The sequence below is a fragment of the Manis pentadactyla genome, chromosome 14 (genome assembly GCF_030020395.1).
Source record: "Manis pentadactyla isolate mManPen7 chromosome 14, mManPen7.hap1, whole genome shotgun sequence".
Lineage (NCBI taxonomy): Eukaryota > Metazoa > Chordata > Mammalia > Pholidota > Manidae > Manis > Manis pentadactyla.
In genome coordinates, this window is record NC_080032.1 from 14,804,261 (window position 1) to 14,832,211 (window position 27,951).

Sequence of the window (27,951 nt, forward strand, 5' to 3'; positions counted from 1 at the left end):
GGGATTGGGGGTCGCTGGGGCTGGCTCCCTCCCGACCCAGGGAGATTGGGGATCTCATAAATTCTGGATAGCGGGGTCCTGAGAGGGAGGACTGGGCTGGGTAAGGGATACCCGATCCGGAACCGAGCTACCTTGAAGGCACCGGGGAGCGCTTCATTCCGGGAGGGCGTTCCCGCGGCCCGGCCCCCGCGCTGGGGTGGGTAGTGGGGTGCGGCCGCGCCCAGGTCCCGGCCCGCATCGGGATTCGGGGTCTCTCTCGCCCTCGGGGACCCGGGAGCCCGGCGGGAGCGGGGTCCCGGCGCCGCCGCCTCCGCGGGCGCCCGGGCGCGCGCGGGGCTTTATGCGCGCAGGGCGGCGGGGGGAGGAGCCGGCAGGTCGGCCCCCGGCGGGCCCTCCCCTCGGCCGTCCCCGCCCGCCCGCCCGCCCGAGCGGGGTCGGGGGAGGGGGCAGCATGGCCTGTCCGTCCGGCCCCCTTCGCCGCGCTCCTCATCTGCCCCGCGCCGAGCGCTGCCGCCGCCGCCGCCGCCGCCGCTCCGCTGCCCGCGCCGCCCGCGGCTCCCGATGGAGACTGACGCGCCCCAGCCCGGCCTCGCCTCCCCGGACTCGCCGCACGACCCCTGGTACGGCCCGGCCCGGCCCGGCTCGGCCTGCCCGGCCCGCGCCTGCCCCGGCCCCGACAACATGGCCGATCCGGGTCGGGCCGGGCCTCCCCGGGGCCCGGGCCCGCGCCCCCTGCGCCCTGGCGCCCGGCGCTCACGCGGGCCCTTTGTGTCTCTCCTCCTCCCGCAGCAAGATGTTCATCGGGGGACTCAGTTGGCAGACCACGCAGGGTGAGCGAGCCCGGGAGCGCCCGCCGGCCCGGCAGTGCACGCCGGACCCCCCGGCGCCCCGGAACCGGACACCCCAGCCCGGCCCTGCGCCCTGCTGACCCCGGGCGCCCCCGCGCCCTCTTTCGCGCCCCGCCCGGGGACCCCGAGAAAGCAGGACGATCGGCGAGCGCGCACGGCCCAGAGAGTGGAGGGGAGGAGATAGAGGGGTTCAGGGGGCATCGTGGGGTGGGCTGGGCCCCCGGGACCCGCCGGCGGCAGAGCCAACTCCGCTCGCACCTGCGGCTCAAACTTTTGTGAGGCGGCTCCCCGAGCGGCGGGAACCCGGCCGGAGCCGTCCCCCTCCAGCCCAGCTTGGCCCTCAGCTTCCTGGAGCCCCCGTGGGCGCCAGGAGGCTCCACGGGAGGCGGGTGAGGGCTGGGAAGGGGGGGCAGTGGAGAGCGCGGACGCTGCTTGGCGCGGGGGCGGCCGGGCCGCGCCGGGGTCACCGGGGGCAAAGGACGGGGGAGGGGGGAAGGGCGCGGGGCCCGGACTGGTCCGAAGGCGGCTGTGTGGTTACAGAAGGTCTGCGCGAATACTTTGGCCAGTTCGGGGAGGTGAAGGAGTGTCTGGTGATGCGGGACCCCCTGACCAAGAGATCCAGGTGAGACCCTCACCCCCTCCTCCTGCTCCCGGCTCGCCCCCCTCCACCGCCACTCACTGCCTTGTAACCATCTGCCTCTCCCTCACTACGGCGCGCAGGGGTTTCGGCTTCGTCACTTTCATGGACCAGGCGGGGGTGGATAAAGTGCTGGCGCAATCGCGGCACGAGCTCGACTCCAAAACAGTGAGTGGCCCTCGGGGCTATGGGGGTCCTTTGGGAGAGGGAGGCCGCCGGAGGAGAGGGTCAGGACTCTCCCCAGAGGTCAGTTGGACCGGGTCCTTAAGGAATGAGGGAGTTTTTTGTGAGCAGAAGGGCTGCCACGCTCTGAAACTTTGTCACTGGAGTTGGGGGGAGAGGAAGGAGAAGAATCCTAGGCCTGCGATGACATGCTACATCCCCCCAACCCCTCCGGTACTGGCGGGGGAAGGAGCAGCTACCGTGCCTTCCCTGTGCGTACTCATCTTGATGCCTCAGAGAGGAGCTTGGGGTGGGGCCAGGTCCCTCCTCTAGCCCAAATTGGGTGAGTCAGGGCTGCAGTGACCCACCCCGCGGCTTCTCCGAACTCCAACTAGTATTTGGCTCTCCCCCCCATTCCAGACCAATGGCAAAGCATCACTGAAAAAGCCCCTCCTTTCCGTCCTCCCTCCCTCCCCTGACTTTTGGTCAATGAGCTCCCTGCTTTGTGTGGAAGACAAGAACCTGCCTTGCCCAGGAAGGGATTTATGAGAAGGGAGCCAGTTTGATTGGGAACAACCCTCCTGAGGGCTCCCTCTGAGGAAGCAAGTTGGGCATTCAAACTCCTGCAACATTTTGCTGCAGGCCCACTGTTCCCTGGTGTCTTGGGCCCTGCAGGGGGCGCTGGCCCAGGCCCTGGTTCCAAGGGAGAGGGAAGAGGAGAAAGTCTGGGGAGTTACTCTGTGATGGGGTGACCCTTTGCCAGGGGACCAGGACAGTGTGATCTCTCTCCACACTCCCCGACTCTTCCTCCAACCCTGGGCCTCCCAGCTTGGGTCAGTCACTGGCTCCTGCTTACCTGCAACAATAGCTGGTTGTGCCCAAGAATTTGTTAAATTACTGTCTGTCCCAGGCTCCTGTTACCTCTGCCCAGTGGCTCCCACTCCTGCTCTAAGTCATGAGCAAATGAGGCTAGGCCTCAACTTTGCCGGCTCTGAAAGGATCTTCTTGGCGCAGACCGAGTGACCCAAGCTGGGAATGGAGAGACAGTGGCCTATTGTTTTTGGTGATTATCTGCCATCAAGCTGTCTGTTCTCCTACCATCCCCTGTCCTCAGAAAGCACTGCTGCCTTCTGCAGCGCTCAGGAAGCAGAGATTTAGGGGCTGGGGCTGGGGTTGGGAGTCGGGGCAGGGGTATGGAAGGTGTATAAGAGGACAAGAGTGAAGGGAGAAAGGAGCTGAAGATAGATACCCTTCTGAGGGTCAGGATTCCAAAAGGGCAAGGGCTTTGTGTTTGGTGTTCTCTGGCCTGGGAAAGGGGGTGGGGTGGGAGGAAGGTTTATTGTGGGGAGTCTATTTTGGGTTCTGACTTTCACCTTTTATTTACTTGTTGGGTTTTATTTATGTTGCCAGCTGTGAGTCAGAGTGGAGGTGGGGTATGTCAAGGAACGGGCATGTGTGGGTCTGTGGGATGTGGCTTGGGTACCATCTCCCCATCAGGGTCTGTGCTGGGGGGACTGTCTGAGGTGTGCTCTCGTGGCTGGGGAGGCTGGCAGGAGAAAGAGAAGGACAGAAATGTCTGTAGAGGTGCTACGTACCTTCAGATGGGGGAAATGGGCAGCTGTGATTTTCCCTGGAGCCCAGTGGGATTTTGGGAGAGAGGACACATTGCCCCAGTGTGGATTTTGGAAGTTGCTTCTCTGTGGGCAGATTCCAGTGGGGAAGCCTGTAGGAGACCGTTCCCTGGTTTGTGCCATTCAGGCATAGAGGAACCAGAGCTAGTTGCCTAGAATGAGGCTGAGTTTTGAATGGAAGGAACTTTGGGAAAAGATAGATCTTCCCTGTGATTGGCTGATGAACTTCTGAGTGGTATCCACCCATGTGGGTAGCAAGAAACTCTGGAATGACCAGGCCTCATGGGTTCTGTGTTGATCACAGTGTCTTGTGTGCTGGCTTTTGCTCTTTGTCGTCAGTACGGGTGTAGTTCTCCCAGGAGTACCCAGGTGCATCTTGCTTTTCCCCTCTGCTTGTTCACAGCCAAGGGCAAAGGTGGCCTGCTGGTAATAGCACCTTTGTTTGTGCAATGAGGGCTGTTCACAAAGGGCTGCTTTCACCACCTTATCTCATTTGATTCCCCACAGTTGCCCCTGGGAAAAGTGGATGTGACTGTCCCCACTTTACAGATGAGGGAATTGAGGCTTGGGCAGGGGGGTAGGGTCAGGTGAGTTACCAAGATTACAGGCTTGGCTGGGGACCTAAAGTAACTGAGTCCAAGTCCTGGGCCCTTGCACGTCACCAGAGTCTGTGCTCTTCTTCATACCAAGCCTCGTTGGATTATCAGGGGCCTGTTTGCTTGCAGCCTCAAGGAAGACTGTTAGATGTTGATAGTATTGGGGAAACAGAACCGAATCCTGTTGGTTTATGAACTCTTATCTGGAACCAAAGAGTATTTCCATTCCAAAGGCTTTCAAAGTCTGGATCACATACCTCACCTAGACAGGTGTCTGTGTGAAGTCAGTTAAGTGGGGGAGGCCCTCAATATACCCAGTGCTTGAAGGAATCTAAGATTTTGCTTACTTTTTTTGAGTTCTTGCTGTCAGTGAGACATCATGCCAAGTGTTTTGTAAGCATTATCTTAAATAATCTGTAGACCCCTTTGAGGTGGATGTTATTTTTTGCCCATTCTGCAGGTGAGCTGGACCCTGTAGCTCAGGGAATTTAAGTAACTTGCCCAAGGTCTCACTTGGGAAGCAGTGTAAATGAGATTTGAACCCAACAGCCTGGCTCCAGGGCCTAAGTGCTTAACCGTGATGCTTTCCTGCCACAGGCTGTGGTTTCTGTCACTTCTGTGTTCTGGAATCAGAGAGGTCCTCAGCACTGAAGGCTGTGTGGTCACATCTGAAGTATAATAACCAAGGCCCCTTTCCCTCTTCCTTCTCTTGCAGATTGATCCCAAGGTGGCCTTTCCTCGACGAGCACAGCCTAAGGTAGGTGTGTCTGTCTGGGAGGAGCTCTGTTACCATGGACAGTGATTTTTCTCAGCCTTCCCTTCTGTGGAAGAAGCTTCTGGAACCTCTGGAGTGTTCCTGGAATGGACTGGGATGGAAGGAGGGAAGATTCTTGATGTCCTTGCTCTGTGGATTAAAGACATCATGCATCTTTCCATCTGTGCTCTAGGGTGGACTGGGAAGGAGGCTGCGTCCTGTTTTGGGAGAAGGGGGAACCCACCAGGGGATTCTTAGTCCTGTATTTGAAGCTAGTACAGTGTGGACCCTGAGTCATATTCTGACCTCATGGATCATAGTCTTTATGCCCAGTACCTCTGGGGTGTCAAACCCAGGACAGACTTACCTCTTGAGGCTGAGCTAGAATCAGACAGGGAACTACCTCTGACACCCCCCACCACACCCACCAACTGTCACCTTCTGACCTCTGAGGTGTAGTGTGTTGGGTTTGCAGAGGGAGAAAGGACCGGAGTCCTTAGAGTCTATCACCTGTTGTCTTTCAACTTGGGTGACTGTGGCTGCCCTCCCAAGTGCTCTCTTTCCCTGGTGCTGTGGCGAGTTTTTCTGGGTATGCAGAAAACAGGTTTCTAAGCAGAGCTATATAGCACTCGAAACTTGGGTGCAGGGCAAGGGCCTAAGATTCTATTCCAGGTCCCAAGGCAACTAGCCTGAGCTTAATTTTTAAGCAGTTGAATACAGGACAGGCCAGATGGCTGATTGTGGTACAGGGAGTCAAGGACCACTGAATCTGCTGGCTTCCCATGTGTCCTAGGACTAGGCCCCTCTCCAGGAGATCTCAGTTTCCCCTATTGCAAGATGGTTGGTAGGAACTAGCATGCTTTAATATTTTGAGCCAGTGGGTCCCACCATGGCTCCCAGTTTCTGCCACAGAGAAGGAAGAGGGACAAGTTTTGGGAAATAGGAAAGGGGCATCTCCGGAAGGGTCCAGCAGAGGGCCTGAAAGCAATTATGGAGCAGGTATTCGAAGGAAGCCGCACCAGGGAGCACATGGTTGGAATTGGGTTAATTCCATTAAGCAGTTTGGTGACAGAAGGTGCTTTAGTGTTAGGATGGGGCTGGGAATTGCCGTGGATTAGCCATGCGCTCCTGGGGTAATTAGGACCATGTGTTCTTCCTAAAACAGCACTGAGGCCATGGGGCTGCCAGAGGTTGGGTTGGGAGGAGTTTGATGAGGAAAATGTCGGCGTTGAGTTCAAGGGATCCCTGTGATGGGCCTTAGCCTTTCCCAGGGGTGCAGGTGGGGTCTTTGAGTTAGGTCTGGGTCATAACCTGCCCCATTCTCTGTGTGGGTCCTTTCAGAAGGCATTTTCCAGACACAGACCCAAAGGAGGGGAGGCACAGCCACAGTGTGGGGTGCACAGCTGCCTGTGACAGGCCTAGAGGCGGAGGTCCAAGGGGGAGCTGAGGAGGGGGGCTTCTGAGTAGCTGGGGCCACAGATAGCTTGTCAGCTGGCGCCCTGGCAGGAGGGCTCAAGCCCCTGCTGGTGACGGTAGGCCACAGGACTCAGATGCCCTCTTTTTCATTCCCTCCCCCTAACAGATGGTGACTCGAACCAAGAAGATCTTCGTAGGGGGGCTATCAGTGAACACCACAGTAGAGGATGTGAAGCAGTATTTTGAGCAGTTCGGGAAGGTGGGTCAAAACTGGGGGTGCTTGCTTGGGGTGCTTGCTGGGGCTGTGAAAGCCCTGTAGAATTGGTTGGTAGCAAGCAGAGTCCAGCCAGGTTACTGCAATTCCTGCACAAGGTGAAAAGGAGGCTGGGTTCTTTTGTGGTTGAGGCCAGGCCTCAGCCTCTGGACACATCCCGAGGGAGAGAAGCCACACAGTAGCTGTCGCTGTTGTTGCCTGTCCGCTGTGTTTTTCTCTGGCTTATCTTCATTCTCCCTAGGGAGGCTGTGCTCCCATAGCCAGTTCAATCCAGCCACCCCTTGGCCTCCTGGGAGTTTGCACCTGTCCAGGCCACGGGCGGTTATACCTCCCCTGACTCTTTCCTGGTGAGAATGATAAGGAGGCAATAAAAATGACTCCCAATTGCACTCAGCACCCTGCTTGCACAGGTAAGAGCTGGGGTGGGGGCGATGCTGATCCCCAAGCTATATGGGAGACTGAAGAGGGCACCCCAAATTCCTGATCAGGCCCAGAGAATTGGCTGTTGGCTCTGAGGTGCATCAAGCTTAAATTTCTGGGCCATTTAGTCTATGAAGAAGTAAGAGATGTGGAGGCATCAGACAATAGGTGTCCCCAGAGAGGTGAGTAACGTGAATGTCAAGGTCCCACGGGGAGATGGCAAAGAGGGGGTCATGTTTTGAGTCTGGGGTGAAGCAGGGCTGCTGTGCTTAGTGCTGAGGTCCGTGATCTTCCATGAGACAGGCTAGAGGCTGGGCCTCTATTTTCCTTCCCATTTCCTTCCCAAGGCGCAAGGAAGACCATGGCTTGGGAATGAGATAGATGTGAGCTGAGGCCTGGGTGGGTTTCCAGCCTCATCTCTAGGGTAGCAGGAGAGACGGTGGGAGGTCCCCTGGCTGGCGGATGCTGGCGGCGTGGGGGCCAGAGGCCTAGGCTCGGGCGACTCCGTGGGGACCTGGGCACAGGACGGAGGGCAGGTCGGTGGCCTGGGCCCCAGAGGGAAGGGCGCTCCTGGGAAGCAGCGGGCCCGCTCGGCTCCGGCGGGGTGTCTTTGTGTCTGAGTGCCGAGCATTAGAGCTCGCACTAATCTGATCCAGCAGCTGTGATTGGAGGCCGCCTGCCCCCGGGGCCGGCGTTGCCATGGCAACCGGGCCCCAGGAGAAGCCGTCAGCGGCCGCGTCTTTTGTTCGGGCCTAAATCGGCGTTGGCATGTGAAACCGGCCCGGGGAGGCCAGGGGGAGCCGGAGAATAGGCTGCCAGGGAGCGAGGGGGACAGCCGGGAATGCCAAGGGCCCCGCGGCGGGGGGCCCCCCGCCCGGATCGGGGGGCCGCCGCCGAGGGGGGAACAATGGTCAGCCGCCATGGCTGCCACTCAGGCTTAGCGGCCGCCGAACTTGGCGGCTCCCACTGGTCAGCAGGCCTCGGCCGCCTCCCCTCCCCCCTGCGCGAGCCCCCCTGCCCTGGGGTTCCCATGGAGACCAAAGCCTATTAAGGACACTGGGCTGGGAGCCTCCTCCCCTCAGCTGGCCCCAGGAGGGGACACCCGTGGGGGTCCCCGGGATCCTCCGCCACTTAACTTGCTCCCTGGCCTGGTCTCAGCGGTGCTTCCCCACTAGGGGGCTGTCCAGCCAAGGCTGGGTTGAAGGTTATGGGGGGCCAGGGTTGGTGGAGCTGGAAGGTTGGGAAGGCCAGAGGGCTGTGGATGTGGGTTGAATCAGTTTGTGGGTCAGGCAGGAACTCAAAGTGGTAGGATTAGGAAGGAGGTGTGGCTTTCATTCATTCATTCATTCAAAAATTATTGGAGCACAAGTCAAGGTGCTCAATAGAATGGCCATGGTCATCACTGACACAGGCACTGGACTTGTGGAACCTTTAAAGCCAGAGGTATTGGGCTGTTCTCTCTCTTGCTTTGCTACTCTCCCCCGTGGGACTCTGGGCAAGCCCCTCCTTAATAAAGGTTATAATAGCCGTTACTTATCAAGCACTTACTATATCCCAGGTACTGTGAGTTAAGTGTTAACAAGCGCTCTCTCATCTGACTCCCTATGTGAGAGAAACTGTTATGCCCATTTTACAGACAGGGACCTGGGCACGGAGACATAAAGCCACTTGCCCAGAGTTACCCAACCAGCAAATGCAGGATCTAGGATCCCAATTCTAGCCTGTCCTACTCAAAGCCTGTGTTTTGATCACAGCCCTCCTTTCTTGGTCGCTCTTTTCCATTGTTTTATCGAGGGGGTAGGGAAGACGTGCTGAGCCTGGCGTCCGTCCTGTTTGGATAATCTAGCTGATTTGGGATTGGAGCTCAGAATGGGTCCATAGGATGGGAGTGAGGGTAGCATTCTGCTGCAGGACTCCAGGGCAGGAAGCTCCTTGGACAGGGAGGGTCATTTCCCTCAGCTTCTCCAGGGACCTAGCCGCCTCCTGCCTCTGTGAGGTCCTGGTTCACCCAGGGGGAAGCCAGAGGTCTGGTACAGCTTGGTACCTAAGGAGAGCTGGAGGACCACCCTATTTAATGCCTTTCCACTTCCTGAGTCAGATGATGGTCTGGAAAGAGAGTGAAGGAGAGTGGGGAAGAGGCTGTGCCCCATGGGCTCTGGAAGTTTTCCTTCATCCCTGGGGTGTCTCATCATTTGGGGGTGGGTTGGCAGCTGGAGTGTGTGTGTGTGTGTGTGTGTGTGTGTGTGTGTGTGTGTGTGTGTGTGTTGGGATGTAGCAGAGGCAGCCCTTGATTTCCACCGAGGATGAATTAGACCTTAGTTTAACCCCATGAAATAGCTGACATTGGATGAAGAATTAAGAGGGTACGGAGGAAGCACCAGCTGTAGGCACAGGGAAGGAGATGAAGCTAAGGCCCTTGGCTGTGCAGTATCCAAGAGGATGCCTTGAAGGAGTAGCAAGAAGAGAAGACGGGGTCCAAGGGAGGGGATGATGTAGACCCTTTCCCCTCCCCCAGGCAGTGGGAGGCAAGCAGCCTAGGCACTGGACTCTCCTTGCTTTTATTATAGCCTCTAGCAAAAGGAAACCTCAATTAGTGGAAAAGATCTATACCAGGAGAGGGGAGTCAAGTCTGGCTGGAGCAGCTGCTGTCCTCCTGGCCTTTGCAAAAAGCGAAGAGGCTTTAGCTGCTGTGTTTCTATCTTACCCCCCTAAATCTTCTTCTAGCACCCACTCTGTGCCTTCTCCTCCTGGGCTGGGTCTAGGATTTGCTGTGTGACCTTAGGCAGGTGACTTCACCTCTCTGAGCCCATCTCCTTATCTATAAAATGAAACTCTTACCATGCAGGAAATATGGAGAGGGTGATGGGGCAAAGTGCCAGGCAAATATTTGGTGCTTAATATATACAGGCTGGTCCATTGAGAATCTGGTACTGCTGGGCATCCAGTTGGGATTGCAGATGGAAAGCTGTCCCCTACACAGGGAACAGGTTTAAGATAAAGTGCAGACTGAGCAAGGGGGGAGTGAGTGGAGTGTGGGAGCTCCTGCCTCTGGGTGGTGGGTCCTCTGGTATCTGGTGGGTGCTCCATGGCAGGCTCTGTTTCAGGTGGACGATGCCATGCTAATGTTTGACAAAACCACCAACCGGCACCGAGGTGAGTATGGTCCCCTCCCCCTTCCCAGGCCAGGCTGGGGGCCTGTGGTCAGTCAGGGGGCTGCAGGTCACAGCTGCCCTTTCATCTCGCCTCCTGACATCCTATCCCTGAGGATCTGCATCCTCTCCAGGGCCTGGCCTTACAGAAGGCTTTTGTCCCGCTGTTTCCTGTGCTAGAAACTTGCCGAACTGCAGACACCAGAGAGGAGCGGAGGAGCAACCTCCCCCCTCTTAAACTGAGCCCTCCACCCCCACCCAGCCGCTGTCTGCCAGGGCTTACCTTGTCCCTGGTAACCAGAGCTCAGGCCAGGCTGCCCCAGGGTCAGGCTGACTCCACAAGCTGCTCCTGCCAATGCCCCGCCCATGGGCGGAGCCCAGCTCCCAGCCCCCGTCCCCTTGCTCCTGAACCTGTGAGCATCTGGGCCGCAGTGTTTGCACTGCCTGGTTGTTTTTCTTTCAAGGGCCTTGTCTTCTGAGAAATCCCTTTCTAGCCTCTGGGGCACCCCAGGGAGGAGGAGGAGTTGTTTCTGCAGTTACTTAAGGGCTTTGGGAGTTTTAACCTGTTTTAGAATTGGATATGTGCTGTGTATGTGTGTGTGTGTGTGTGTGTGTGTGTGTCTGTGTGTGCAGGTGTCTGTGCATATTTGTGAATGACTGGTGTGTAAGTGTATCTATGCACATGTGGGGGCTTTCGTGGGCACTGTGTGATGTATGTCCCTATGTATATATATACCTGTGCGTGCACCTACATGTCATGTATATAAGTGACTTTGTACAAACATGTTTGGGCATGTATACCTTTGTGTAAATTTAAGTGAGTGTGTGTGTGTATTCTTCTCTCTTTGGAAAGCATATGAGGGAAAGAAAAGGCATATTGAGTGTGTTTTCATGACAGCTTTCTAACTTGTGGTGTGACCTTGGGCAAGTCACTTCACTTACACTGAGTCTTGTCTTTTATATCTGTTTGTTAGCAACAAACTGTGTCTCTGCTAACAGAGTAACTGAGAGGTTCTCAGACTATGGGCAGGGTCTTTTGTTGATTCTCAGACACTTACCTGCAAGAGGGGAATGGTAGTGGTGGTGTGACTGAAGGCTGGATTTTGGCCATGAGCCTTGGTTCTGACCCTGCCTTTGCCCCATAGGGTTTGGGTTTGTCACATTCGAGAGCGAGGACATCGTGGAGAAAGTGTGTGAAATCCACTTCCATGAAATCAACAACAAAATGGTGAGAAGGACTGGATGGAGGTGTACAGAGGGAGATGGGGCACCAGGCTGAGCCAGCCAGGGATGCTTGGAGGTTCTGGAGGCAGACAGAGCGGCCTCACACAAACAGAGCCAGTTTTGCCCACCCCCTGATAATCTGGGTAGGAAGGCAAATCCTGTGGTGGTTAAAAAGCATGGCTGGTGGAGTTGGAGACCTGGGTTAAAATTTTACCTCATTCCACCACTTGCTAGTCTGGTCATTGGGCAGGTGACTTCCCCTCTCTGAGCCTCAGTTTCCTCATTTGGGAAATGAGAGTGTCAGTAGTACCTCTTAGTGTAAGCATTTGATGAACTATTGCATGCAAAGCCATTTACACAATCTAGCACATAGTGATGGCTCCATAAATGGTAACTATGAAATTAACAATAAAGAGACCTGCCAGGAAACAGGGAGGGTGGGTGGCCTTCAGTCTGTAGGAGGGAATGACCATCACTTCTTGTTGCAGGTGGAATGTAAGAAAGCTCAGCCAAAAGAGGTGATGTCCCCGACAGGCTCGGCCCGGGGGAGGTCTCGAGTCATGCCCTATGGAATGGACGCCTTCATGCTGGGCATAGGCATGCTGGGTATGTGCTAGGCCCGCACCTGTGGGTTCTTCCTGCCTGGAACTGCTCCTGGGGTTACCAGAGGCAGTGTGGGTGTTGCATCTCCTCTGTGGTCTGCCCTCCTGTCTGAGTCATTGGGCCAGAGTGGGGACTAAGGACCTCACATCTGGCAGTTCTACCAAAGGTGGGGTGATTTGGTTGTGAGGTGCTGCTCTCTGGTGGTAGCCAGAAGAATGGTCCAGTTGCTGCTTATTAATTGGTTCTTCTGTCCATCCATCCATTCATTGGTCCATTCATCCATCCGTCCAAAAAATAGTTATTAAGCAACAATAAATGCCAGGAACTATGCCAGGAAGTACAAGTGACTTTGCTTGGATCTTTATAATCTGGGAGGGAAAACAAATAAGTAAAAATATAAATAAATAGGTTTAGGATGGAGAAGTGTAGGGTGGCAGGGGAGTATGGTCATAAGGAACCTGACCAAGTCTTGGAGAAGCCAGAAAAGAAGTTATACTTAAGCTGAATCTGAGGGTTGACTAGGAACTAGTTATGGGATGTGTGAGGGGCAGGGGAGAAAGGAAGGGAAAAAGTATTTCAGGCAGAGGGAACAGCATTTAGAAAGACCCAAAGGCCTTTGGGAAGGCAAAAAGAAGGCATCTTTTTCTTGTTCATTCAGCTAATGATTATTGAGCAGCTTCTGAGAGGCAGGACCTGCCTTCATGGGATTCCTCGTCAGGTGAGAGACAGGAGTAAATGGGCAGTGACACCACAGAATGATTGGTGGCTGTGTGTAACTGGAGTGGGAGGCACCTAAACCCACCTGCCGGTCCCTGGAGGAGCTGAAGGCTGCCATGAGCCTTGGAAGTTGAGCACGAGTTAGCAGTTGCTTGGGGCCACGACTGAGGGTGGAAAATCTGAGCTGAGTCCCTGGGAAGCTCACAGTCTCCCTAAAGAGACAAGATGTGTACACGAGAGAGTGTTCATGCCAGGTGGTGATGGTGGGGGGGTGCTCTGGGAATTCAAAGGAGGGGGCGTGGCGTCGCCTAGAGGGTCAGGACTGGGATTACAGATAGAGTGGTTGGGGCACTGTCTTCTCTTGAAGTTTTTTTTTTAACTTTTTATTTGGAAACGATTTCAAACTTTCAGAAGAGTTGCAAAAATAAAGTAGTACAAAGAACATTCTAATACCCTTTACTAGATTCACCTACTGTTAACTTTGTACCACGTTTGCTTTATCATTTGCTCTGTGTGTGTATGTGTATACATACATATGTGTATATACACGCATGCACTTGCGGTTCTTTTCTCTGAATAACTTGAGAGTAAGTTACATGCATCATGACTCTACCCTTAAATATGTCAGTGTGTATTTCCTAAGATTAGAGATATTCTCTCATGAAACCACATTATGATTATCAACTTAATAAGTTTGTACTGATACAATACTTTAATCTGCCAATTATTTTCCAATTTTATCAGTTGGGCCAATAATGTTCTTTATAGCATTTTTGCCTACCAGAACAAGGCTAGAGCCAGGTATTGCATTCCGTTGTCACAAGGTGATTAATTAGCTGGTTTCACCCCATTTAAAAAGTGAAAAAAAAAGGAAGAAAGAAAAAGAAAACCTCTAATAAGTAGTAAGAATGGTGGTTAAGAGACTTGGAGCCAGTCAGATCTGAATTTGAATCCCAGTTATACCATTCTTACTATAAGATGTTTCTTTCAAAGCTTCAAATATTATTAATTAGGTGCATACTAAGTATCAGGCACTGTGCTGGTGCTGGAGATGCAGCAATAAAAGATGGAGAAGACAAAGCTGACACTTAAAGAAATTCTGGGATAAGTTCAGATGAATATCATCAGTGCTATGAATGGGAAAAACCAAGGTGAAGGGATCAGTCTTGTAACTGATGGGAGGGAATACTCTCTCCTGGGATGACCTTTCTGAAGAGGTGGCATTTGAGCTGACACTTGGACAATGAGAAGGACACAGTCGTGTGAAAACCTGGGGGTAGACAGGAAATAGCATGTGCCAAGGCCCTGAGGTGGGAAGGGGCTTGGTGAATTTGAGAAGCAGCAGGGAGGCCAATGTCGCTAGAGCAGAGTGAGTAAAAGACAGTGTAGACAAGGACAGGAGAGAGGCAAGAGCCAGAGGATGAAGGGCCTTGGTAAGAGCCTGTTTTTTTCTCAGCCAATCAGTGTCACTTATCTGAGTCTCAGTTTCCTTATTTGTAAAATGGGGTTCTTAATAGTACCTACCTCTTAGGATTCTGGTGAGGAGAGAATCCTTGTTTGAGGGGAGAATGAAGTGTGCAGTAGGCTTAGCACAGTGCTTGGCATGCAGAAGGTATTTGGCAAATATAAAGGACTGTTACTCGTGATACAAGGTGGGGAGGGAAAGGAGCAGGGTCTGAGCTGTTAGTGAGGCATCTGACTAGCCCCCTTGCCCTATCAGGTTACCCTGGTTTCCAAGCTACGACCTATGCCAGCCGGAGTTATACAGGCCTGGCCCCTGGCTACACCTACCAGTTCCCTGGTAAGTCCTGCTTGGTGTCTCCCTGCTACCAGCATGTCCCCCATTCCTGGGCAGTGTGACTCTTCAGGGTGGTGTCTGGGGGGTGCATGGTTGGGTGGGGTCTGCCTGCGGGGGGCTTGGAAGGAAGGGCATGTCTGAGGAAGGAGTGCCTCCCCACCCATCCACCCCTCCCTCTTCACCCCTCCCCAGGAGCTGGGCACAGGGGCTCCCAGTGGCCCTGCATGGCATGGTCCTTTCCTAGGCCTATGTCTGCCTGCCTCCTGCCCTTCTCTCCTCCCCACCTGACTCTGGGGTTGCCACTTCCACCAAAGAGGGCATCAGGCTTGTGGCAGGGGCCTCCCCAGGGGCCAGTGTTTCGTTGTGTCTTTATGTGCACGCTTACCACGAGCAGTGCTACACTGAGCCTTTTCAAGGCCAACAAGACCTTCTGAGACCCTGACGGTGAAAACAATTTAAAACCATGATGATCACCACCCTCTTTTTATTCAAAATAAAAATAAGTGGCAGGAAGCCCAACAAAGTTCTGAACTTTCCCATGACAACTATTCAATATTGTTTTCTTTGAAATATCAAGTATCAAATTTTGGCAAGGCTTTTTTTTTTTTTGGTCTTATTTTTTTAGAGGGTCCCTGAGCACTTCAACATTTGCCTTGGGGCTGTCAGGCTTGGAATCCCGTGTGTAATTATATTATCTAATCCTGACAACAGTTTCACGGGGGAGGGATGTGTACCCCCGTCTTGTAGGTGAGAAGTAAGAATTACTAAGGTGACTTGGCTAGGAAGTCGGGGAGCTGGGACTTGAACCTGAGTCCCATCTGCTCGAGGGCCATCGTTTTTTCACTAATGCTGCCTCTGCGCCTCCTCCTTAATCCAAGAAATAGAGGATGAGGAGGATTCTGGGAGATGTTTTGGTGCCATCTCAAGCCCTTTAAGAAACACCGGGAATGGTAGCTCCAGCATTGCCCTGTGCCCAGGGTATAGGTGGCAACTCTGCCTCTGTCTGTCCTCTGCGTCTGTCTCCTTCCCCACCCTTACCTGCTGGGGATAGTGCTCTCCCCATCCCCAGCTCTTGGGTTCTATGCATGGCCTGTTCCCCCACCCAGTGTCCCTGTGGGTGCATTTGTCTAACCTGGGCCATGCCCAGAGGGCATCCTCTGCATCTTCCTAAGCTGTTTTACGTTTCATTTTAGAATTCCGTGTAGAGCGGACCCCTCTCCCGAACGCCCCAGTCCTCCCCGAGCTTACAGGTCAGTTGCTCGGATTTCATACACCTCACAGGCCACATGGGGAGAAAGAGAAGGACCCAGGGACCTTCCTGGGGAAAGCTAGCCAGGACCCTTTTCTCCTGCCCGCCCAGCTGTGGGGATATAGCAGACTGCCTGGGCATTGGCCAGTCTGTGTAGCTCTATGGCCCTTAAGGGTGGGGCATGGGGCCAAGCCCAGCAGATGGAGGCAAAGTCACTCATTCATTCATTTAGCAAATATTTATTTAGCGCCTTCCATGTGCCAGGCACCATGTAGGTTCTGGGATCCAGCGGTGAAGAAACAAGGGTCTCAGACTCAGAGCAGAGTGGGCTGGGTGGGGACTTGGGCAAACTGGAGGGAGCATGTCTGCACTTCCTGCCAGCAAACCCTTGCCAGGAGGGGATGCAGATCAGTACTTTCAGTCTCATTTTCCAAGAGAAGCCAGACACCCAGCTCTTGCTTTCAGACAAAATTTTCAAATGTTGGCAACAAATTCCAAATTTTTAAAAACCACTGCAGGCCAAGTGAAACATGTTAGAGGGCTGACCCCAGCCCTCAGGCTGCCCACTGGCAACCTCTGGGCAAGTGGGATGAAGGGGTTGGCCATCAGGAGCCATTTTTCCAGCTGAAGCTTTCACTTGGGCCAATCAGCTCGGCTCCGAAGGGAGGTGCCTGTGTAGACAGGTGGGCTGCAAGGGGTTTTATTCTCTCTTCAACCTGCTTCTCCCCACCCCTCACCCCAGACTTTCCCCCCCAAACCTGGCCATGTGTGGAGGACGTGAGCATGGATGCTGCTTTAGATGAGACCTTCCTTCCAAGGGATGCTCAAGGGTCCCTCCAGATGGGGGAAAAACATGGGTTGGAGAAGGGGAGGGAGTCCTGGAGGCGAGGTGATAGAGGCTTTTTTCTGAGCAAAGTGAGGATTTGAGCAGCAGTGGGGGATGCACAAGGGGAGTCTTGTCTACTCCTTTGAGAACTCTGTGTTGAGGACCTACTGTGTGGGATGCTGTGCCAGGCCCTGGGGGGCAGAGCAGTGGCAAAGACAAAGCCAGGACCTGCTTTCAGTAGAACTTGCCAGCCTGCAGAGAGAAACAAATTCTTATTATGCAAACAAGTAATTCGTTACAGTTGTGATAAGCACTTGCTCACTGACTTTGCTTCATGGAAATGCCTAAATGGACCAAAACCAGACCTAAAAGCCCAGCCTCTGCCCCTAAAGAACTGAGAGAAGAAATGTTCCCTTTGCAAACATCTTGGCAGGGGAGGAAGTCTACCCTGGAAGCCTGGGGTCTGAACTTTTCTCTTACCTTCAGGAGATGTGGGTGAAACACACATAATATCCAAGAGATATTTATTGTGCCAAATGCTGTTCCAGGCAGTAGAGATATAGCAGTGAGGGAGGGAGGGTCCCTGCCCTCTTAGTGGAAGGAGACAGCAATAAACAAGTAAACAAATAAATACGATGCTTTCAGAAGGTGAGAAATTCCACCATGAAAATAAAACAGGGAGGTGTGCTGAGGTGTTAGGATAGGGGACAAGGAGGCTGGTTTAGCAATGATGGTCAAGGAAGGCTTCTCAGAGGAGAAGTCCAGTTGAGAAAGAGCCGACAGTATGAAGCTCTTAGGCAAGGTCCTCCATGGTGCTGGAACCATGCTTTCCTAGACTTTAATCCCCCAGCCCAGTGGTCTTGCCAAGGATTTTCAGGGGCCTTTTCAGGGTCCCTTGCCCCAGGTTGGGTTCCATTTCAGGATAAGGGTTACCAAAACAGCCCTGGGGGATGCATCTTGGGATGAGAGGCTGGTGTTCCTAAAGGCAGATGCCGATGAGACACTGGCTCTAGCGGAGTGGTAGCTTCCCAGGGGCTGCAGCGGTGAGACCAAGCAGCGGGGGGGAGCTGCCCACCATCCTCCAGCTCCAGGAAGCTCCGGGCTCAAGCCCCCGGGTTCTTAAAGCAGAGGTCCTTCTACTCCTTCAGTCGACACTTATGAAACACCCCCTGTGTACAAGGCGGGGTGCTAGGCACTGTAGAAGTGAGGGTGGAGGTAGATGCAGGCAAGGATGAAGGATCCCTGTGCCTGAAGAGCAGATCAGAGGACAGGGCTGAGGGAATTGGGGGCAGGGAAAGGTCTTTTCTGGCTGGGTGGTAGTTGGGGACCCCAAGGCAGGGAATTGGGGGCCTACAGTGGAGGGCGTGCTCTCAGGAGAATGGGAGTGAGGGAAACGGGACAGGCAGCAGAGGGAGCAACAGGCAACTGGGGCCTCCAGCCTGATCCCACAGGGACTCAGGGGCGTGCACTGCACCCCAGATCATCCCACCTTGAGGCAACAGGCCTGGCTTTCTGTATCCGGTGTCAGCCAGTCGCTGGCTGCACTGGGCCTGGGTTGGGATGAGGGACGTAAATTCCGGGATACCTCTGGGCCCCTGTTCAGCCGAGGGCACTCTTGGGAGAAGGGGACAGTGCTCAGAGCAGCTCAAGGTGGGGCACCCCGCTCCCATCCTCTGAGGTTTGGGTTGTTCAAGTGTGTCCCTTGAGTTCAGGGGGGAAACAGAGGCTGAGCCAATCACTAGGGAAGCCTCCTTTCTCCATCCATCTGGTGGGTCAGGGCATGGATGGTAGCCCCAGAGAGCCCTCTGTGCCTTGGCCCTGGGGCTGCACTGAGCCCCCTGAGGTGGGTAAGGCTGGAGAGGCTCTGCCCAAGGGGCCTCCTTAATCTGCCTCTGTCCCCTGACAGCCCTGCTAAAGTGCCGTGCTTTCCTTTCAGCCATTCCTCTCACTGCTTATGGACCAATGGCGGCGGCGGCGGCTGCAGCAGCTGTGGTTCGAGGGACCGGTGAGGCCTTTCAGGGTGCAGGCAGCAGGGAAGGGGTGCAGGGGATGGAGAAGCCCAGAGGGGAGGCGAGGTAGCCACTGCCACCCCTTTCCATTTATTTCTCACCCCTTTTATTTTTTCACTCACTCAACAAGTACTCATTGAGCACCTGCAAGCAGGCCACAGAGGAGACTGATGTGGTCTCTGCCCTCCAGGCCTAACAGGCTGGTGGGGGTCATTGTGTATTGAAATGGCAATAATTCTGAAGGCTGATACTGCTCCGCCAGGGGAAGCCAGATACCAGAGGAACTCTCAGCCAGGGCCTCTTGGGAAGGCTTCCCGGAGGAAGGGCCTTTTAACTTCCAACTTAAAAGTGAAGAAGAGGAAAAGTGTTCCCAGCAGAAGGAATAGCATATGCAAAGGCTTGGAGGCCAGTTAGCTTGGGTAGAGTGCAGGAGTGGGGAGTGCAGGGAAGGAGGTAGGAGGAACAAGGTCCTTCATGACATGTTAAGCAGTGGAGTGGTGTCTATTCTAGAAGATGCACTCAGCTGCAGTGAGGGAAAGATTTGAAAGGGCTCAAGAATGGAGACCTAGAGATCAGGCGGCTGATCAGAAGAGATGATGGGAGCCTGGACTAGGGCTGGGTGGGCATGGACTCGGCAAGGTCTCCAGGAGGTGGACCCAAAGGCCCTTCTGGGAAGTGGGGGTGAAGGAGAGGAAGGGTCGAGGTCAGGGTGGGTGGAACAGGTTTGAGGAGGTGCTGTGGGGCAGCAGTGGGCGCCAGGGCTATCACTGTCTTCTTTCTGGGTTGCCAGGCTCTCACCCCTGGACGATGGCTCCCCCTCCAGGTTCAACTCCCAGCCGCACAGGGGGCTTCCTGGGGACCACCAGCCCCGGCCCCATGGCTGAGCTCTATGGGGCAGCCAACCAGGACTCGGGGGTCAGCAGTTACATCAGTGCTGCCAGCCCTGCCCCCAGCACCGGCTTCGGCCACAGCCTTGGGGTGAGTGGCTGGTCCCGGAGGACACTGAAGTTGGAGGAGGGAGAGGCCTGGTCTGTCTTCAGGGGCAGAAGGGAGCTGAGGCATGATGGATGGAGAAAGAGTGTCGCCAAGTGGGGATTATCATTCATTCAGTGGGCATTTAATGATCACCCTCTGTATGCCAGGCATTAGATGGGCTCTGGGGGTATTATACAAACAAGACTCATCATCTCTGCCCACATGGAGGCTAGATTCTGGCTCAGGGGTGCCCTGATTTAACCAAGGTAAGGGTTATGTGTGGTTCTCCAGGCCCAATCCTGGGGAATCTTTCAGTGGGTCTGCAGTGGGGGTGATATGGGCAGGCCTGGAGAAGGGTGTGTGCCCCCCCAGATTCCCTGAGGTAGAGGGAAGGGCCTCTGGCTTTCTCGGGTTCCCCCAGGAATCTAGGAGTCAAATTCTTTTCTTCCAGGGCCCCTTGATTGCCACAGCTTTCACCAATGGGTACCACTGAAGCAGGATACAGGTGGCAGGAGGTGAGGAGGTGGGCTGGGGCTTTGGGTAGGGGTGGCACTAGGGAGGCTGGTTCTGGGTTGCCCAGTCTGGGACACAGACTCCATCCCTGCAAACACAGAGTTCACAGTCCTGGGAGTCATGGTGGGGACAGACCTTCATACTAGCAATGGTCAACGAACATGAAAAGCTGTGCAACCTGCCGCATAAAATACGTCAATGGAAACAATGAGGCAGCACATGTCACCTGTCAGGCAAAGACTTTTTCAGATTAATGTCCAGCATTGATAAAGGTTTAGGGGAAACGGCATATAAATTGACTCAGAGTTTCCAAAGGACACACTGACAGTGTTAATCAGATTTTAAACATTTGTGCCCTTGGCCCAATGATTCCACTTCCAGGCATTTATTTTAAAAGTTTCAAATAACTGAAATGACCATTCACAGGAAAGTGATTAAGTAAATTAGAGTACATGTATGCAGTGGAATATTACACAGCAGTTAAAACAGGCTATTATCAACATACATACATATACAGAGAGCAAGAGATAGATAACTACACAGTCACGATGGTGGGGTACTGTGTGAACCCATGGCATTTTGTTCTATTATTCATTCATTCAAACAGCTATTTATTGAGTACTATTCCAGGAAAGAGGGATGTAGAGTTGACCCCCGAACAACCCAGGTTTGAACTGTGCAGGTCCACTTACAAGCAGATTTTGTTCAATAAATACAGTGCAGTACTGTAAAATGTATTTCCTTTTCCTTATATTTGCTTAATATTTTCTTCTCTCTTGCTTACTTTATTGTAAGAATACAGTTTAAAATACACATATAAAATATGTGTTAATTGACTATGTTATCAGGTGAGGCTTCCAATCAGTGGTAGGCTATTAATAGTTAAGTTTGGGGGAGTCAGAAGTTACACTGGGGTTTTCCATTGCATGGAGGTGGGTGTCAAGGCCCCTAGCCCACCCACTCCCTATTGTTCAGGGGTCAGCTATGTAAGAGGGACAAGGGCCCTCTCTCATTCTACAGACAATAATGAAGTGAACAAATGAGATAATTCCGAATTGTGTGGGAGGGAACTACTTTGGATTAGGGAGTCACAGAAGACACCTCTGAGGAATGGACACTTGAATAAATCCAGCCATTCCAAATCCAGCAAGTGTGGGAACAAAGCCCTTCCAGGAAGGCATTAGGGAAGGGGCCTTATGTGAGGGCATTGCCATCGCGTGCTGTGGGGGCCTCCCAGAGACAGGGCAAGGGCAGGACACCAGGGCCCCCAGAGCCTCCTGCTGTGTTCCAGCGCCCCAGCCTGTGGCCGACTGAGGACCAGGAGTGAGCCAGTGAGGGGATGGACACCTCAGCCGCAGCCGTCGTCCCCTCTCCTGCAGCAACTCGAACTGCTTCTGCAGGCACCCCCCTGGGCCCAGCGCCTGCCCTGCTGCCTCTGGACAACGTCCGGCTCCCCTACTAACCTCCCACACTTCCACCCTTCGCCCCTCACCTGCCCTCTCCTGCCCGCTTTTATTTATTTTGGATTAGCCGGTTGCCCACCCTACCTTCCCTCTTGGGTCTGTGCCCCTACCTCCCTGTCGCGCCCCCATAGGACCCCGACCCGAAGGCTTTTGTATTTGTGCATAGCTAGAGTGAGGGCGGAGGGCGCCTGCCACAGGACGCAGCCCCAACCCTTGTTTTTTATTCTGATTTTTCCTTCTCTTCTGTTTTTTTTTTTTTTAAAGAACTGTTTTTTAAACTATTTCTAGGTTTGTGAATGTGAAGTCCCAGGCCACAGGGGGCAAGGGGCCAGGTGCCCCCCACCAGCTGAGAACGAAATGTCTATGTGGGTGTGGACCCCTGGCCACCTCCCTCCAGCCCTGGAGAGGAGGACAGGGCTGAGTAGGGCCAGGCCAAGCCCCTGGACCATCCTGTCCTGTATCATATGTAAATACTGTGAGGCGAAGTCCCCACCTCTCTCTCAGACCCCTTGGGGGTGAGGGCATTGCCTGACCCCACCTGGCAAAGGTCTCCCCCATTCCCCCATTTCTATCTCCTCCTCAGACACCGTTACTGTAAGCTTGCAGGCCTCAACTGTGGCTGAGGCAGGCTTGCTCTCAGGCCTTGGGCCTGCTCACCCCGAAAACCCAGTGTGGGGGCAAGGGGGGAGGCAAAGAGCAGGGCTCGCCCAGAGCCACTGCTGGAAAGAAATTAACTCTCTAAAGGTCTCCCCCAGCCCCTGGCCTAGGCTGGGCCTTCATGTTTTCTGTCTGAGCCCTGCCGTGAGTGGGCATCAGGGGGCACTTTGGGAAGGGGCGGACCCCAGGGGAAAGCAAAGGGCTTCTCAGGGAACCCCACATTCTCACTGAAGTTTCCCACCAGGGTGGTCCCATGGCTAAAGCCCCTTGGCAGCTCCTCACCCCCAAGTCCCCTTCAAAGGGTCTGACTCTTCATGAACTGAGTGACCTGGCTGGCGTGGCAGGGCTGAGGCCCACCCGCTGTCATCCTGTTTCCTTCCCCCTCTCCCCCAGATCTGAGGCTGGGGACCTAAGTTCCCTTCTGCATCACAGTCCCCACCCCTTAAAACCCCCTTTGGAGAGTTAATTGTCTGAGGTGCTTAACCTATTAGCCCTGAGAACACAAAGCAATAATCTTTGTTACTGAGATACGCGGCTGTTCGTGGTGTTTGTTTTTTTTTTAATGTTTCCTAATAAAAGAGAAGCTGCATTTTATTGGGTTTTATTTTTAATTTTCTACACGTTTGAGCTGAGTCAGGAGAGACTTAGCTTCCCTCTCCTCCCCTTCCTGTGACCCCCACCCCCACCCCAGGGGGCCACCCATGGCTCAGGGCCCTGGAATTATGTTTTCTGATCTGTTTGGGGAATTCTTTAAAAAGATGTTACATGGTGTTTCGAAGCCAGCAAGTTACCACCCTCCGGTGTCTCTTCTCTCCATATCTGTAACTTCTTTTTCCAGGTTTTATTTTCAATTTTAAATTCCTAATAAATTATTTGAAAATGGTGCCGGGCTTGTGTTTTGTGTCTCCCTGTGCATTCAAGTCTCCATACCTCAATGATACCGTTTTCCCTTCCCTTCTCTTTTCCTCCAGAATAGTTTTCACTTGATCAGCTTCCATCTCCAACTTCTTGACCAGCCTCAAAGCTTGGCACTGATAATGGAATACCACTTCACACCTATTAGCATGGCCATTATAAAAACAAACAAAAACCATGGGAAATAACAAATGGGAGAAATTGGAATCCCTCTGCATTGCTGGTGGGATGTAAAATGGTGCAACTATTGTGGAAAACGCTTGGGTGGTTCCTCAAAAAATTAAACATTGAATTACCATAGGACTCAGAATTTCCCTCCTAGGTATATACCAAAAGGAATTGAAAGCTGGGAGTCAAAAACAGATACTTGTACACCAATGTTAATAGCATTACAACAGCTAAAATGGGGAAGCAATCCAAGTGATCAACAACAGATGAATGGATACACATATATCCATACAGTGGAATATTATTCAGTCATAAAAAGGAAGTGCTGACCCATGCTGCAATATGGATGAGCCTTGAAGACGTTACAATGAATGAAAGAAGCCAGATGCAAGCGGGCAAATGTGTGTATGATTCTGCTTACATGAGGGACCTCAAATAGTCAAATTCATTTGGACGGAATGTAGATCAGACGCTCCCAGGGGCTGGGGAGGAAGAAATGGGGAGTTATTCCTTAATGGTTACAGAGTTTCTGTTTGGGATAATGAAAAAGTTTTGGAAATAGATCCTGGTGATGGTTGCACAACATGGTAAATATAATTAATGCCACTGAATGCTACACTTAAAAATGGTACATTTTTGGTTTGCCTTTGACCCAAAAAGAATCCTAAGAAAGTAAGGTGGGGAAACCAGCTCAGGTCAGGGCGGGTATAGGTCAATGGTTAGACGTGTGCGTTCCAACACCTGGCCCCTCCCCTTCCGAGCTGACGGACATTGAACAGCTTCCCCAACCCCTGAGCCTCAGTCTTCTCACTGGTGAAAGGGGATGGTACAGAAAAGGCCACATGTCTTAAGATTCCAAAGATAGAAAACAGGAGGGGGAATAGAACTAATTGCTTAGTGGTTAAGGAATTTCCTTTGGGGTGATAAAAATGTTTTGGAACTAGAGGCAGTGGTTACACAACATCGTGAATGTCCTAAATGCCCCTGGATTGTTCGCCTTTAGAAGGTTAATTTTATTTTAGGAGAATTTCACCTCAATAAATTTAAAAAGATTGCTAGAAGTCATTCACGCGGTTGAGAATTGAACGGGAAGGTGAACAGAGGCCTCAACACCAGGCGAGGCACAACATAAGTAAGTGCTTGGGAAATTGTAGCTGCTGTTAATAGAGGGCAGCCCCAGACGCCTGGAAATGAGTGATCAGAGCTCAGCAGAGGCTGCTCCCATGTGAGTGGGCCCAACAGCTTGCGGTGCTCATATATGCTCAATAAATGGTCCCTTAAAACTCAAATAAAAACCACAAGATATTACCTCACACCAGTCAGAATGGCTAATTTCAACAAGATGAGAAATACCAAGTGTTGGCAAGGATTGTGGAGAAAAGGGAACCCTCGTGCACTGTTGGTGGGAATGTAAATCGGTGCTGCCACTACGGAAAGCAGTATGGAGGTTTTTCAAAAAAATTAAAAATAGAAATACCATATGACCCAGTAATTCCACTTTTGAGAATTCACCCAAAGAAAACAAAATTCACTAATTTGAAAAGATATATGCACCCCTGTATTTATTGCAGCATTATTTACAAGAGCCCAAATATGGAAGCAACCTAAATGTCCATTAATAGATGAATGGATAAAGATGTGATGATACACATCAACAATGTGATATTACTCCACCATTGAATGAAAATTTTTTCATTTGGGACAACATGGATGGACCTAGAAGGTACTATGCTAAGTGATATAATTCAGACAGAGAAGACAAATACCATACAATTTCACTTATATGTGGAATCTAAAAAACAGAACAAATGAACAAAGAAAACAAATCAACCCACAGACACAGAACAAACTGGTGGTTGCCAAAGGGGAGGGGGCAGAGGAGGATGGTGCATAGGTTAAGGAGAAAAAATTAGAATGTTTGGTATCTTGATCTGGATGATGGTTACATGAGTGTATACACATGTCAAACTTCATTGAACTGTGCACTAAGATTTGTGTACTTTATTGTATGTACCTCAATTAAAAAAAATTAATAATGATGCTGGGAAAACTGGATATCCACATACAAAAAATGAAGCTGGACCCTTCCCTTACACCATCTACAAAAATTAGCTCAAAATGGATTAAAGACCTGAAACTCCTGAAGAAAATATAGGGGGAAAGCTTCATGGCATCAGGGTTGGTAATGATTTCTTGGGTACTATGCCAAAAGCACAAGCAACAAAAGCAAAAATAGACAAATGGGACACATTGGACCTAAAAACTTTTGTGCATCAAGGAACCCAAAGTGAAAGGCACCCTACCAAATGGAAGAAAAAATTTGTAAATCATCTGTCTGATAAGAGGTTAATATGCAGAATATATAAAGAACCGCTTCTCAGGATGGATGAGGGAGGCCGAGAATGGATGCTATGAGAACCAATAGGAGAGTCTCATGAAACCCAGATGCTGAGGATGATGGCTTTGGGTGTGGGAAAAGGTTTTGAGACGTTGATATACTGCCTCAATTTGCCCATCTGTCATAGCACCCAATCATTGGCCAGCCTGTGTAAAGCTCTTAGTGTCATTCCTGGCCCAGCAGTCCAGGAGGTTACTGATGCTGTTCTTATTACTGTTGTTATTATTATTATTATTGAAGAGAGCCCTGGGTCAAGGGGTGGGTGCACACAGGTTCAAATCCTATCTCCACTACTTTCTGGCTGTGACTTTGAGCAAGTTACTTAAGCTCTCTGATCCTGTTTCATCATCTGTAAAAAGGGGCAGAGGATGACAATAACTCCTAGAAAAAAATGTAATATGTTCTGAAGTCAGAAGATTATTGTTAGGCTGAAAAACGATACACATAGAGCCTGTAGCTCAGGGCCAGACATACAGAAGCACTCCGTAAATGGTAGCTGGTGGCTGCTTTTAACATTTCCTGGAACCAGGAGCCTTGGCAGGTGTGACCTTGCTGGAGTGTGGGTATGCCGTCACCTGAAGAAGCCAACAAGCTATCCTTACATGTTTTTTCCACTGGCGAGTGTTTTTCAGCCAGGCTGGGTGGGAGAAGCTGTGCTGTGCACACCTGTGCATGAACCTGGGCAGCAGCAAGTCACGGTACAGAGTATAGGGACTTGATGGACTACCCAGTGCCTGCTGGGTCTATTCATCTGCCAGCTCTGTGTTCCCAGGGGAGATTTGGATTGTCACAGTTAGCACGTCTCCTGCCAGGAGGAGAGGGTTCTAGAAGGGGTTCGACCCCTGCCCCACCAGGTGCTTTGCCTAGGCCCCTGCACGAATTGCACGTGGGAATTTGTCCAGCCTGCCTTGTGGAAGGCCTCCAGCTGGCTGGGAGAGGGAAGAGAAGGAGGGAAGTAAACAGGGCTAAGTCTCTTCTGGGAGCTTTCGGCACTCCTACCCATGACTACGATTCCCTGCCATGAGGTGATACTGTAATATCATAAGCACTGACTCCAACTCACATCTTGGTCCTGCTGTGTGACACTGGGGCAGTCCCTTAACCTCTCTGGGCCTCAGTGGTCTTCTCTGTAAAATGGAGTTTGTAATTGGCCCCACCTCCAGGGTTTGTGCTAGGTTCTTAGCATGCGACCTGGAATAGAGTCAGCACTCAGTAATGGTAGTTAATATTATTAGCCTTAGAGGATTCTGTAGCACCAGCTACATCTCAGACCACTCCCAACAGGAGCAGCGCCTAGTCCTCTCTTCTGATCTGATTCTGAAGAACCCATATAAGAGGGATTTAGCATTTTGCCCTTTCCTTGGGCAGCCTTCACTCATTCTGAGTGCTGAAGTGGCAGGGCCATTCATCAGGCTGCTGTAGGGTCCTCAGCGAACCCTCCTCTCCCTCCAGTACTCTCCCAGCTCCACCTGCCTCCTGGCTGGCGCTGAGACAGACTCTGTGACAACCTCAGCAGCACTGTCCAATAGAACTTTCTGTGATGATGGAAACATTCTATATCTACACTTTCCAGCACAGCAGCTCCCAGTTGCATGTAGCTATTGAACACTTGAAATGCAGCAAGTAGGACTGAGAAGCTGATTTTTAACATTATTTAATTGTAATGAATTTAAATAGTCACACGTGGCTAATGGCTACCATACTGGAGCAAGGTATAAGCCTCGGGCAAATATGAAGAGACAGGTGCATGAAACAAACTTGTGTCAAATGGGTTCAGAGCCAGGCCCAAGCAAATAAACCACTTCCCCTTTCTGGGCCTCAGTTTCCCTGTCTGCTTACCAAATGCTGCTTCAGTGTTTTCTCAGTAGTTGTAGGACTTTTCCTGGGGCTTCTGGACTTGGGTTGAAACAGGGAAGCCCTCCCAGATGGGTCTCTTCTTCCTTGGCCCCAGTGCATGGGCAAGGGAACAGAAGAGAAAGAGCTGGAGTCCTGGAGTGGCTGAGCAGATGCCACAGAGTCAGATTCAGGCCGACTGATTCTGCGCTGATACACACAACCTCACCCAGGGAGGAGGGAAATGGTTCAGTGGGAAGAAGCAGGTGTGGTTCAAGTCTGGGCGTGGCCATTTCCCACTCTGCTCCAGGATGCGCCTCAGTGTCCCCATCTGGCAAGGGGCCGAGATGCATCCCAGGACACGAGATGATTAAGCAGAACATGACCATGTCATAAAAAAATGCCACTTGACCTCTGTGGTCTTCCTCCCCCCGACCCATAACCCACCCCCAGACTAATAATGAGAAAAACATCAGACACATTCCATAGAGGGCCATCCTAGCAATACCTGACCAGGAGTCCTCAGAACGGCCAAGGTGTTCAACAAGGTATCTGAGAAACCGCCACAGTCAAGAAAGGCCTAAGGGGTCATGACAACTTAATATAATGTGCTATCTTGGATTGGACGACGTTTGGTGAAAACTAAGGAAACCTGAATAAGCCGTGAACTTGAGTTCATTAATATTATTTTTGATAATAATAATATATCAATAGTG

The 27,951-nt window shown here is 52.2% G+C and overlaps 1 protein-coding gene and 1 long non-coding RNA gene across 9 annotated transcripts; one reads left to right on the forward strand and one right to left on the reverse strand.

The window, feature by feature from the left end:
• On the forward strand, positions 1–22,949 carry MSI1 (musashi RNA binding protein 1). 8 transcript variants are annotated; one of them, XM_036929464.2, is made up of 15 exons: positions 425–620; positions 790–830; positions 1,389–1,470; positions 1,569–1,653; positions 4,590–4,631; positions 6,211–6,303; positions 9,843–9,891; positions 11,033–11,115; positions 11,600–11,717; positions 14,152–14,232; positions 15,423–15,479; positions 18,241–18,309; positions 19,104–19,291; positions 19,740–19,803; positions 21,093–22,949. In XM_036929464.2, the coding sequence occupies exons 1-14, from the start codon at positions 562–564 to the stop codon at positions 19,779–19,781; spliced, it is 1,089 nt and encodes a 362-aa protein (XP_036785359.1). In that variant the 5' UTR covers positions 425–561; the 3' UTR covers positions 19,782–19,803; positions 21,093–22,949. The 8 variants fall into 8 exon arrangements, with proteins under 8 accessions (XP_057347502.1, XP_057347500.1, XP_057347501.1 ...); XM_036929465.2 differs by having other exon boundaries at positions 19,137–19,291; XM_036929466.2 differs by lacking the exon at positions 15,423–15,479.
• LOC118934180 (uncharacterized) lies at positions 22,469–27,356 on the reverse strand. Its single transcript, XR_005033355.2, has 2 exons — positions 27,242–27,356; positions 22,469–22,977 (listed from the first exon to the last, which is right to left on the reverse strand). It is a non-coding gene; the product is annotated as an uncharacterized LOC118934180 (long non-coding RNA).
• Positions 27,357–27,951: the final 595 nt, after the last annotated feature.

Bases quoted from the DNA above. Each gene is read 5' to 3' on its own strand.
- MSI1 (XM_057491516.1), top strand. From the start codon at position 341: ATGCGCGCAGGGCGGCGGGGGGAGGAGCCGGCAGGTCGGCCCCCGGCG. The intron at 621-789 runs GTACGGCCCGGC...CTCCTCCCGCAG, and splicing joins GACTCGCCGCACGACCCCTG to CAAGATGTTCATCGGGGGAC. The intron at 19,292-19,739 runs GTGAGTGGCTGG...CTTTTCTTCCAG, and splicing joins GCTTCGGCCACAGCCTTGGG to GGCCCCTTGATTGCCACAGC.